The 10,478-nt window shown below is 36.4% G+C and overlaps 1 protein-coding gene across 4 annotated transcripts in view; it reads right to left on the bottom strand.

Moving 5' to 3' along the window:
- Positions 1–10,478, bottom strand: part of ADAM28 (ADAM metallopeptidase domain 28) — a 60,908-nt gene that overhangs the window by 1,925 nt on the left and 48,505 nt on the right. Inside the window, exons 17-23 of one of the 4 annotated variants that reach the window (XM_082628197.1) lie at positions 10,141–10,221; positions 9,514–9,592; positions 3,589–3,697; positions 2,598–2,676; positions 1,769–1,825; positions 1,236–1,298; positions 301–363 (exon numbers count right to left, since the gene is read on the bottom strand). In XM_082628197.1, the coding sequence (XP_082484323.1) occupies positions 301–363; positions 1,236–1,298; positions 1,769–1,825; positions 2,598–2,676; positions 3,589–3,697; positions 9,514–9,592; positions 10,141–10,221 (531 nt within the window). Of the gene's footprint in view, positions 1–300; positions 364–1,235; positions 1,299–1,760; positions 1,826–2,592; positions 2,677–3,588; positions 3,698–9,513; positions 9,593–10,140; positions 10,222–10,478 lie in introns of those variants that run through there. The other 3 variants (XM_082628199.1, XM_082628198.1, XM_082628200.1) reach the window with 3 other exon arrangements.

The following is a 10,478-nucleotide window of genomic DNA, read 5'->3' as shown; positions in this document are numbered from 1 at the left end:
GAATTATGCCATGCTGAGTAATTTTTCTGTGGAGAATTTTCTCCATCTCACTATCCCTGGGTAATTTTTCTGAGAAAACAAAGAATATTGGGGTCATCATCACTTTCTAGCAAAGACCCTTACATCTTCTTTCTCTTGGTTTTTGTCCAAGCTCGGAAGGAAGACATATACTAGAACCCAAAATATACTCATATGGACACTGTCCTTAGGGAACATCTTCTAGGAAGACATGGTTAGAACTTCTGTCCTTGATTCTAAGAGGGCTACAAGATTAGAATAGTTTGGTTATAGATCTCTTACCTTCAGGGTAGAAATTAGCTTATCCTTGAAAACAGTAGAGGAAAGTCCTTTTGTGTCTTTATGCTATATTAGGGACAAAAATAATGGGAGGGTGTTAGAAATGCTGTGCAATTCCCATGGTTGTGATACTTAGTTCCTTATTTAAATCCTTCCTACCTCCTTGTCACTTATTTTAAATTCTGCCCAGCTCTCAGGGTCCAGTACAAATTCCAACCACTTAGTCAATGGACCTTCCTCTTCCTTTCCCATTCCTACCCCCACTCATTGTCCCCTCACCATACTTCTCTCAGTAGTATTGCCTGCTTTGGCACACATAATATATGAGGAGTTAAGTGCTCCATATGCATATGACTTGTTTTCCCACCAAAAATGTAAAAATTATTGAAAAAAATGACCTTAAGTTTTAATTCCCTCTCATTTACTCACAACAAAGTACCAAGTATGAGGGGAATATGTTCAGGATCCACTTGAGCGAATGACTCTACCTGTTACTTCATGAGTGCTTGGCTTTTATTCTGGGTTTGCCTTCATGTGCTCCGTTTTTCGTACCCTTCCTCCTCTAGAAAACTGTGAGTAATATAGACCTTATTCTGTCTAGAATAAACAAGTAAAGTCTAATTTATGATACAATTTTGTATCCTCCAAAATGAGCGTCTAGAAACTAACCTGTGAAGGAGACAGTTCAACTTGCACAACAGAACCATTTATCATTTCTTAACAATTATGTAACAGTAGAACTATTTTTAACAGTAAAAAATTAATAGCCATTCTAATTTGTAGATAGTGAGTAGGCCTTCTTTCTCAGATATTCCTATGGGCTATGATATCTCAGGTTAGCTTAGCGTATCCTGAAGGGAACCCAGAGATCTGAAGACACCCTTCACATTGGGCACAAGAGACATTTAAAACACGGCCAGTGACCATCTGATACTCACAAGGAAAGAGAATGACACAGATGTAGGAATTGGCGGTGGAGAAAAATCTGGCTTCGTAATTAGCTAGGAAGAAGGTAAAAAAAAAAAAATTAAAAATGGGGCCTCGAAAACAGGTGTGCTTAACAGAAAGGCTTAAATCACTTTGAGAAATGGAGAACTAGGAATCTTCTAAACCTGTACATTTAATTGCTTTCACTTAGGTGCGCACATGCAGTTCAGAAATAAGCTCAATGCCAACAGACGTATGATGAAGATGGCATTCCATGAAGCAGATCAGTTTTCTTCTTTAATGAATTAGCTTTTCAGACCCAGTAATTCAGGTTGAAGGGTTAAATTTAGTAGTATAATGGAAAGGCAAGCTCGTATTTCGTCTTTTCAAAAAGTTTTGCAGAAGAATCCATATTTTCTGTGAATATTCACACGGATCTGAACATTCTCCTGAAGAAATAATTGGGCATTGTGGGTTATGTCTTTCACTAGTATTCCCCTGAGGTTAGATTGGAAGGGCTTTTTAAGAGAATTTACCAACTCACAACAGAAGCTGGAGGTGCATCCTCCTCTGCCAGAAGGTCAGGTGTGTCAAGCTTCATCTAAAAAGAAAAAAATAAAAATTTAAAATGGGTTTATATGAAATCGTGTGTGAAAATTTTGAAAATTGTAAAGCACTATAGAATTTAAAGAATGCTTCATTCAGTAGAAATGAAATTGTAAAAATGAAACGATCAGTGTCCTAATTTCAGCTTCCAAATAAGCACCCGTTTCTGATCATGTGAGCTCAGAACTAAGATGACACTAAGAGATTGGATGGAAAATCACAGTGGCCCAGCTGCTGCATTCTGCTGTGTACAGAGCTATCAGAGATGGGTAAGTTTCCATCAAAAACATTATTACCAATGTCATTGTCATTAGGCAACTGCCACTTAAATTTTTAAACTTGCAGGACACAACTAGGGCATTAAGGATTATACATATTACACAAGTATACATATCATTGTCATTATTGGGATATTGCAAAAGGAATAAGGAATCAACCTAGAATCACACAGAGAGAAAGAGAGAGAGAGAGAGAGAGAGACAGAGAGAGCTGGCGTCTGCCCTCCCCTTTCTCTTTATTCTCTTTGCGTTCTGTGAACCCCAGCAAAGCAGCCTCTGAATTGTAGAGAGACTCTTTTGCACTGAACAAAAGGCAAAGGTGAACTTTCTGAATGTGTAGTTCAGAGGCCACAGTCCTTGCTACATACTAACTAGTGAGATGGATTTGTAAAACACTGCTGAGTAGAAATGACAGCTAGCTGGTCAGGACAAGAGTGAGAGAATCACAAACTGGGACCCAGGGCAAACACAGTACAGACTATGGTTCACCTCTTGGGGTTGAACAGCCTTCGCCGTCTGTGGTTTCCTCTTCTGCTTGTGTGGCCCGGTGTCAGTGGTAGACAGTGGCCTGTATGTGAAAGCATATCATATAAACTGACAGAAATTCTTTCCCCGTGAGAGGGAGATTCAAGAGAAGTCTGCTAGTGTCCTTTGCCCATTGTTTCATACTTGGTAATTGACTGGGTTTTCATCTGCTCCCTAGGGCACCCTGCAGGTTTTCTTGTCTTGTAATTAATAATCATTACCACTAATTTTCTTTTCCATTCTCTACCAATCCCTGAAACCTAATAATGATGGTGCTGAATCCAACTTTTATGTAAATAATGCCATTTAATTAAAGATTTGTTTTATTCATTCAGTATTTATTAAAAGCCCATTCTGGATGAATAAATCAATTTTTAAAAAATGCTAGAAAGAGACTGTAATGTCAAGATTATCTTTGAAAGACTGACTATGTGTAAACCTAGACTCCATTACTTACTTTGTAAGACTTTGAACATGTTAGTTTATCTCCCTGAGCTTCTGTTCCCACATCAGTAAAAAAGTGAAGTGCCTGACCTTGCAGGATTGTTGTGAGGATCAATCTATAACACCTTTTCATCTATAAAATGGAAATAATAGTAACTATTATTTCCTTATGAAGATTAAATGACATAATATATGTAAAAGGGCTAAGCAGAGTCCTTGTCATAAAGCTATGATCAATACATTTTAGATAATGTATTTGGAAAATGAGCATAAACATCTTTAATAATGAGATTTATTATTAATTATAAATGGTGATTAACAGAAGAAAAAAAGGAGATCTTACTGTGAAGAATTTCCCAGTAAAAAGAATAACTAGCCTCTGGTCCAAGAAAAATGTATCTGTACTTATTTCTGAGTATTTGAAGTAAACTAAAATTAAACTGGATAAAAATTCCTTACATTTAAAGTGAGTTAGAGGCCAAAAACTTCCCCAAGGCAAGATAATGCCTACCTCTGGACTTCCTTCTGCTTTCCTCTGGTGCTTTGGTATCGGGTTACTATAGCAAACAACACAAATAGGACGGCCACAGGGAACAGCACCCCAACCACAATGGAGAAATCTGCAACCAAGAGAACGAGGGCCTCGTGAGAATATGGGAAATTCACAAATATACATCACACTGGTCCTTATTTATTTATCACAAACTCCACCTACCTTTTCCCCCAAAGGACATGCAGTCCCTGGAGAATCTCTCATAGCCAGTAAAATGAAAATATATTTTGACAATGATTATTATAATATTATTTAGATAGAAGAAATTGAGAGGCTGTCTAGGGAAAACATTTTACATGAGGTAGGTAAAGCATCGTACTACTGGGAATTCTTAGAAGGGATGACGTTTGTGATAAATTGAAAACAAAGGGCTGGGAGATCAGAAAGAATATGAAGTAAGGAGGATGCAGAAGAGGAGGGAAACATTATTAAAATTCAGCCTTGGAATAACACCAGTGAAAAGAATCTGAAGACTTGAAATCATATTCCTCTTAGTAGCAAGTAAGAAGCTGAGACGTGAAAAAGAGAATTGATGGATAACTGATAAGTGACAGATAGGATATAAGTGAGTGTCCTGATGTTTGCTCTATAGTGGAATTATGGACAAAAAAATTAGGTGACCTTGTGAATTGGGGAATGGTTCTAACAAAGTTTTTTGGTTTATAGGGTGTTTTTTACCTACTAATCTAATTAATGAATGCAACTTCCATCTTTTGCTATCTCATGTATTCATTTCTCTTACAATCATCTGAAAGCACAAAGACCAGGAGGTACACGTTTGAAGAGCAATGCAAACAGCTACTGCTCTCTTATTACAGAGACGGCGGAGATCAGTAAATGAATAATAAGAATGATTTTTGCATAAATGCAAGAAAAGTTCACAGTGTGAGCACACGTGTGCAGAGAGAGAGAGACCTCAGAAGCAGAATTCTAGGTAAGATAATAACCGTTCAGATACCTAATACTCTCTACCCTCCATAAAAATTCCTACCCAAAAAGTCAAAGGAAATAAAGTTCTGAGGCATCTGTGTTAGAAACAGTATAGATGTGTTCAGAATTTTTAAAGTGTACTTGCACTAACAACAGAATTGTAGCTATTTTCAAAAGAGTGACATGGTCCAGAGGAAATAAAGAGGAACTTGGCAGTACTTCACAGACATCCATAGTTTGAAAGGATGTGGTCTAGAGGTAAAGCTGGGGCATCAGGCAGATGGAGAGTATTATAACAATTAACAGGAAGCAGGTTTAGAGTTGAAGATGTCAGTGATTGAACAAAAAATACAGCCCTTTGTGTTTCTGGAAATGGTGGTCTAGGAAATTTGGACCAGCTCTCTCACTAAAAACAACTAATAAATTAAGAAAAAAATCTTCCTAAAAGCACAGAAGTGCTGAAGAAATAGGGGGAAATTATTTTGGAGTGAGAAAATTACTTTGGAGTGAGAAAGCAGGAACTCAGAAACACAGGAAGGAAAACGATCATAAAAGGAAGCTCAGAAATGCAGAAAGGAGTGAAAAGTAAATAAACCAAGAGTGAACCTTAATGTAAACTGTGGACTTTGGATGATCATCACATGTCAATGTAGGTTCATTAATTGTAACAAACGTTCCACTCTGGTTGGGGGATGTTAGCGGTGGGAGACTGTGCATGTGTGGGGCAGGGATATAGGGGAAATCTCTGTACTTTCTGCTCAGTTTTGCTGTGAACCTAAGACTGCTCTAAAATGTAAAGTCTCTATTAAGAATAATAAATGGAAACTTTTATGCTGGCCACTAAAAGAATATAAAATAAATGTATAATCTCCAAATTAATAATAATAAAAATGAAGTGATTAAAATCCTCAGTAAGTCCGTAAGAAAACAAGAAAGGAGAGAAAAAGGAACAGGAACCAGGCAGGACAAATAAAAAGCATATAATATAAGATTGTAGATTACACCCAAATATATCAGTAATTACATTTAATGTGAATGGACTAAGTTTTTAAAAACTGATTGAGACTAAAATTTTTAAATGTATCTGTATATTTTTAAATGAGAGACAGATATAAAACGAGGATTCAGAAAGGATGAAAGTAAAAGTATGAAGAAAAAGTTACACCAAAGCAAAAGGGACCAAGAGAAATATGGTACAGCTATATTTTTCTCCAGGAACTGTGGACTTTAAAAGGCAAGAAGACTAGAGATGCACAAAAGCATTTCATAATAACAAAAGTGTTAATTCACTGGGAAGACATACAATTCTAAACATTATTGTAGATAACAGCATGGTCTCAAATATATAGGTATTGATAGAACCAGAAGTAATAGCCAAATTCAGTTATGGTGGGGGTTTTAACACTCTTGACTCAGTAATTGGTACAACAAACAAACAAGATATCAGGAAGGGTTAATATATTACACACAATTAACAAACATGGCATTAAAAACATATGGAAAACACTGCACATAAGTGCAGAACACATATTTTTGTGTTCATAGAACGCTTACAATATGGGCATATGCTGGGTCATAAAGCAAGTGTCAACAAATTTCAGCATATTCTCAACACAGTAGGTTTTCTGATCCCTATGGAATTATACTAAGTATTAATTTAACAAAAGCTAGAAAATCTCCATATGCATGTATGTTAAGAAATATATGTCTAAACAGGGCCAAAGAAGAAAGCAAATAGAAAATGGAAAATAATTTGAAACAAATGATAATGAAAATACCAATTACGATATGGTCTACAAACTGAAAATTAATGAGCCAAAGATTCCTTTCAAGATTTTTCTTTTAAAGATGAAATAGACTTAAGGAAATGGAATTGTATAAAGTAGAAATTGAAATAGCAAAAAAAATGTTAAAGAAACAAATCATAAAGAATAAGTTTTAAAATTTTGTTAGGATAATATAAAAAAAGAGAAAAAACAATGCTACAGATACTATTGATATTGAAAAGATAAGTGAGTATTATGAGCAATCTTAAACCAAAACATTGAAATTTAGGTGAAGTAGGAAAATGTCTAGGAAAAATATAACATACTAAAACTTGCATAAGAAGAAATTACATACCTGAAGGGCCTTATAGCTACTAAAGACACTGAATCTTTAACTAAAATATTGTCCAGAATTCTAGGCCTACATGGCTTACTGACAAGTTCTACCAGATATTTAAGGAAAGAGTCTTCCATTCTTATACAAACTCTTCCAGAGAATTTAAATCAATGAAAATGCTCCACTTCATTTAATATGTGTAGCATAACCATGATACTCAAATTTAGCAAGTACAGGCATCACTCATGAACATAAAATAATAGCAAGCATCATCCATCAGTATCCGTGAGAGCTATTTCCATGTTGGGTTTATCCAAAGTATGCACAGTTAGATAAATGTTCAAATATCAATTTATTTTGCAATACCAACAGAGTAAAGAGGTAAAAATCTGAACCAATAAATAAAAAGTATTTGATAAAATTCTTAGCAAACTAGAAATAGAAGTGAATTTTCTTGATCAAATGAAGAGGATCCAATATGTACAGAATACCTTCAGACAACAGGGCAAAATACTGAAAGTCTTTCCTAAGATTGGGAAAGAGACAAAGAGGCTTGCTATCTCTATTTCTATTCAGCATTGCACAAGAGTACTACTCAGTGAAGGAAAACAAGTATGAGAAATTAAAATTGTGAAGATTAGAGAAGGAACAAAACTGTCATTTTTCTGAAACAGAATGATTGAATATGTAGAAAATCTAATGGAATCTACAAATAAATTACTAAAATTATTGAGAGGTTAGCAGAGGTGCTTGATATAAAAATAAATATACAAAAATTAGTTGACCTTCTATATTCTAGTAACAGTTGAAAAATATTTTTTCAAAAAATACCATTTAAAAATACAGTAAAAATTAATTTCTTATAAAACAAACAAAATATATATAATTTCTGTGGTGAAAACCGTTAACTATTATTGGGTAAAGAAGACTAAGTAAATGGATAGATATTTCATGTCAATAGGTTTGGAATTCAATATTTTATATATGCTCATTTTCCACAAGTAAATCTATAGATGTAGTGATCCCAACAGGAATTCTGTAACTTGAGAATCTGATGGTAAAATATATGTGGAGGGGCTTCCCTGGTGGCGCAGTGGTTGAGAGTCCGCTTGCCGATGCAGGGGACGCGGGTTCGTGCCCTGGTCCGGGAGGATCCCACATGCCGCGGAGCGGCTGGCCCGTGAGCCATGGCCGCTGAGCCTGCGTGTCCGGGGCCTGTGCTCCGCAGCGGGAGAGGCCCGTGTACCACAAAAAAAAAAAAAAAAAAAAAAAAAAATATGTGGAAATACAAAAGCTAATAGCCAAGACATTCTTGAAGAACAATGTTAAAGGACCTCCTATAAGCTAACAAAATTATTTTAAAGATATAATAATAGAGTGTTATACTGGCATAAGGATAGCCAACCAAATAGGACCACCAGAAAAGAATAGATAACCCAGAACAACACACGTGCGTGGACACATGTGCTTTATTAGAAAACTGGCACTACAGGAAGGATGATCTATTTTATGAATAATGGTGTGTCAGCTGGGCATCTATCTGAGATAAAAACGAAATTGAACACTTGCATCACACACAAAATAATTCCAGATATGTTATAGACTTAAATTTGAAAAGGCAATACAAAAATCCTTTTTAGAAGATAATATATGGGTATACATTCATAACTTCAGGATAGGAAAATTTTCCTTAAAAAGGACACAAAAAGAAAAAAAACTAATCATCAAGGAAATGATTAACAAATTGACTACATTACAATTAAAAGCTTCTTTAGAGCTTCCCTGGTGGTGCAGTGGTTAAGAATCCGCCTGCCAATGCAGGGGACACGGGTTCAAGCCCTGGTCCGGGAAGATCCCACATGCCACAGAGCAACTAAGCCTGTGCACCACAACTACTGAGCCTGTGCTCCAGAGCCCGTGAGCCACAACTACTGAAGCTCACGCGCCTAGAGCCCGTGCTCCGCAACAAGAGAAGCCACCGCAGTGAGAAGCCCCCGCACTTCAACGAAGAGTAGCCCCCACTTGAAACTAGAGGAAGTCCGCGAGCAGCAACAAAGACCCAATGCAGCCAAAAATAGATTAAAAATAATAATTAAAAAAGCTTCTTTAATCACATGACATCACGAAGAGAGTGAGAAAACACAGAATGAAGGGAGTTATTTGCAGCATATATAACTGAAAAAATAGCTTATATCAAGAATATATTAAAACTTACACAAGTTATTAAGGGGTCAGGGGAGACACCCAATAGAAGAATAAACAAAATGGCTTGAACAAATGCTTTGCAAAAAACAAAATCCAAATGGCCAAAAAATAAGAAAAGATTTTAGTAGTCGTAGTAGTAGTTATAAAGAGCAAGTCAACCTAATCCCACATTCAAAGAAGGATCATACATACTGAAGAAAAACAGCGCAGGGAAATACAAGAGACAGGGTGAAAAAACAACTCAACTCAAAAGAAATAGGGATAATCTAGAGAACAAAGTGAACCTACAAAAATTATGTCATATTCTTAGAGTTTTATGAGGATATTATATCTAGTATATATTCAGTCAAGGCTGCTATGAAAATGGAACAGTCATAAAGCAAGAAAATTTGGAAAATTAAAATAAAATGACAAATATAAAATTTCAAGAAATCTTTTTGTATGTAGCATAAAAACATAAGAATGTGGAAAATATGATTAAAAAGTTGCTGGGGAGACTTTGGGGATTAATATTGTGGATTCAATATCTACAGAATAGGAATTCCAAGAGGAGTGGGAAAAAGACAATGAAATCTTACATAACCGGAAATAAAAGCTTGGAAGAGGAGAGTAATTTTCTCACATTAGATGTGCAATATTACTTACTGAAGACCACGGAAGAACCATCGCAATCAGGAGGGGCCCATCCTTCTTTACATTGACATTGGAGCTCGTGGTCACACACCTAGAGGAGCAATGATCCTGTTAGTTTTCTCACTGGACTAATCCCCAACCCGAGGGTCGATTCATCCATAATTAAGTCCAATCCAAAAAAAGAATGACCTCTGCTCTGTAGCCTTTCAACTGTCTACGTAATGTATGAATCAGTAATAGGAATTTCAGTACCAGGTTCTTTTTTTTTTTTTTTTTTTTTTTGCTGTATGCGGGCCTCTCTCTGTTGTGGCCTCTCCCGTTGCGGAGCACAGGCTCCGGATGCGCAGGCTCAGCGGCCATGGCTCACGGGCCCAGCCGCTCTGCGGCATGTGGGATCTTCCCAGACCCGGGCACAAACCCGTGTCCCCTGCATCGGCAGGCGGACCCTCAACCACTGAGCCACCAGGGAAGCCCAGTACCAGGTTCTTTGAAGGAATTTTTCATTGAATCAAACTAGTGAGGAGTCAGATAATAATTTTAATCATTCAACGCTGAAACATCATTTTAACATCATCCAAACTGTCTGACCTAAAATGACACAAGATTCAGCAAGCTTGGGGAAATGTTGTCAAGACTTACAGCATGTCCTTTGCATTTAGAGGAGCAATTGGCCGATTTGTACGTTCTTTCGACATCCACACATTCTGCATTAATGCAAACCTGAAAGTGATATGAAAAACACAAAGTAGACATGAATGTCCAGTGGTTTCAGTTCTGCAAACTGTTGACTCTTTGATATTTAGCCTTGTATTTTTAGCTATCAAACTTGCCTTTTCATTAGGGAAATCACCGAATCCTTTTGAAAATAGGAATATGGAATCTAGATAATTTTTATAATAAAATATTTAGGAAGTCCTCTTTAAAGAAGATTTCCTTACTTCACGTCATATCTCATGGGTCATCTTTAATGCACCTCT

Source organism: Mesoplodon mirus, assembly GCF_964341445.2.
Source record: "Mesoplodon mirus genome assembly, chromosome: 1".
Classification (NCBI taxonomy): domain Eukaryota; kingdom Metazoa; phylum Chordata; class Mammalia; order Artiodactyla; family Ziphiidae; genus Mesoplodon; species Mesoplodon mirus.
This window is presented reverse-complemented; position numbering and strand designations above follow the sequence as displayed.